This window comes from Loa loa (genome assembly GCF_000183805.2).
Source record: "Loa loa unplaced genomic scaffold supercont3.4264, whole genome shotgun sequence".
NCBI lineage: Eukaryota > Metazoa > Nematoda > Chromadorea > Rhabditida > Onchocercidae > Loa > Loa loa.
In genome coordinates this window covers 1-797 of record NW_018112440.1, presented here as the reverse complement: position 1 = coordinate 797, position 797 = coordinate 1, and the positions used below count along the sequence as shown (strand labels likewise).

The 797-nt window shown below is 23.0% G+C and overlaps 1 protein-coding gene across 1 annotated transcript; it reads right to left on the bottom strand.

Annotated features, from left to right (window-relative positions):
• Positions 1 to 399: 399 nt before the first annotated feature.
• On the bottom strand, positions 400 to 776 carry LOAG_16135 (hypothetical protein; the record flags this gene model as incomplete). Its single annotated transcript, XM_003151623.1, has 2 exons — positions 400 to 549; positions 672 to 776. Coding segments are annotated over 2 exons (255 nt in total), but the record flags the coding sequence as incomplete, so codon positions are not given.
• Positions 777 to 797: the final 21 nt, after the last annotated feature.

The window sequence follows — 797 nt, the reverse complement described above, 5'->3', positions numbered from 1 at the left end:
ATTAAACAAATTTTAAAGTAATATTATAATATTAAAAAAAAAAAAAAGAAAAAGGAACATGAGAGCAAAGTTAGTCTTTTTTTTTTTTCTCCTTCATTAATGCTTTTCTACATTTTGCAATACCATCTTGAATCACTTTTAAACCGTAGATCATCAGTTCGAAAGTACTAATTTATTAATATCATATCATATCATATCATAGCATTGAAATGATTTTTTAATTCAAGTAATTTATTTAAGTAGTTTAAAAAGAAAATTAATAAAATTATGATATGATAATTCTAGAGAAAATTATTGATGAAATATCAAAGATTGAAATGGTTTTAATTGTAACAATTTTAGGTAAAGTAAAATTAATTTTCCAATATGATGATATTTTTGCAAATATACGATACATACCTGTATTGCAATAACTGTATTACGTAATTTGATATATTTACGCCTTATTATCAATGATTGAATGCATCCTTGTAATGTTTCAATATGCTTCATAATTACTCGATGAAGATGATCATCAAGAATTAATTTCTCAGCATCACGCATAAATACCTGAAAAATAAAAATGGATAATTTTTATTGTTACCTGTTGCATTCCATTATTCTTCAAAATATTAAAATTAAAGTTAACTTTTGATAATTTAAATTATTAATTTATCAATAAAAATGCTTACTTTAGTGATTCCAAATTGCACCTCATTATTATCAATTAATGCATGTTGCATGATAAATTCCTTAACATCTTCTGTGGTACTTTCACAACCTTTCGGTAAAAGCATTCGATATTGTTTGATAAAATA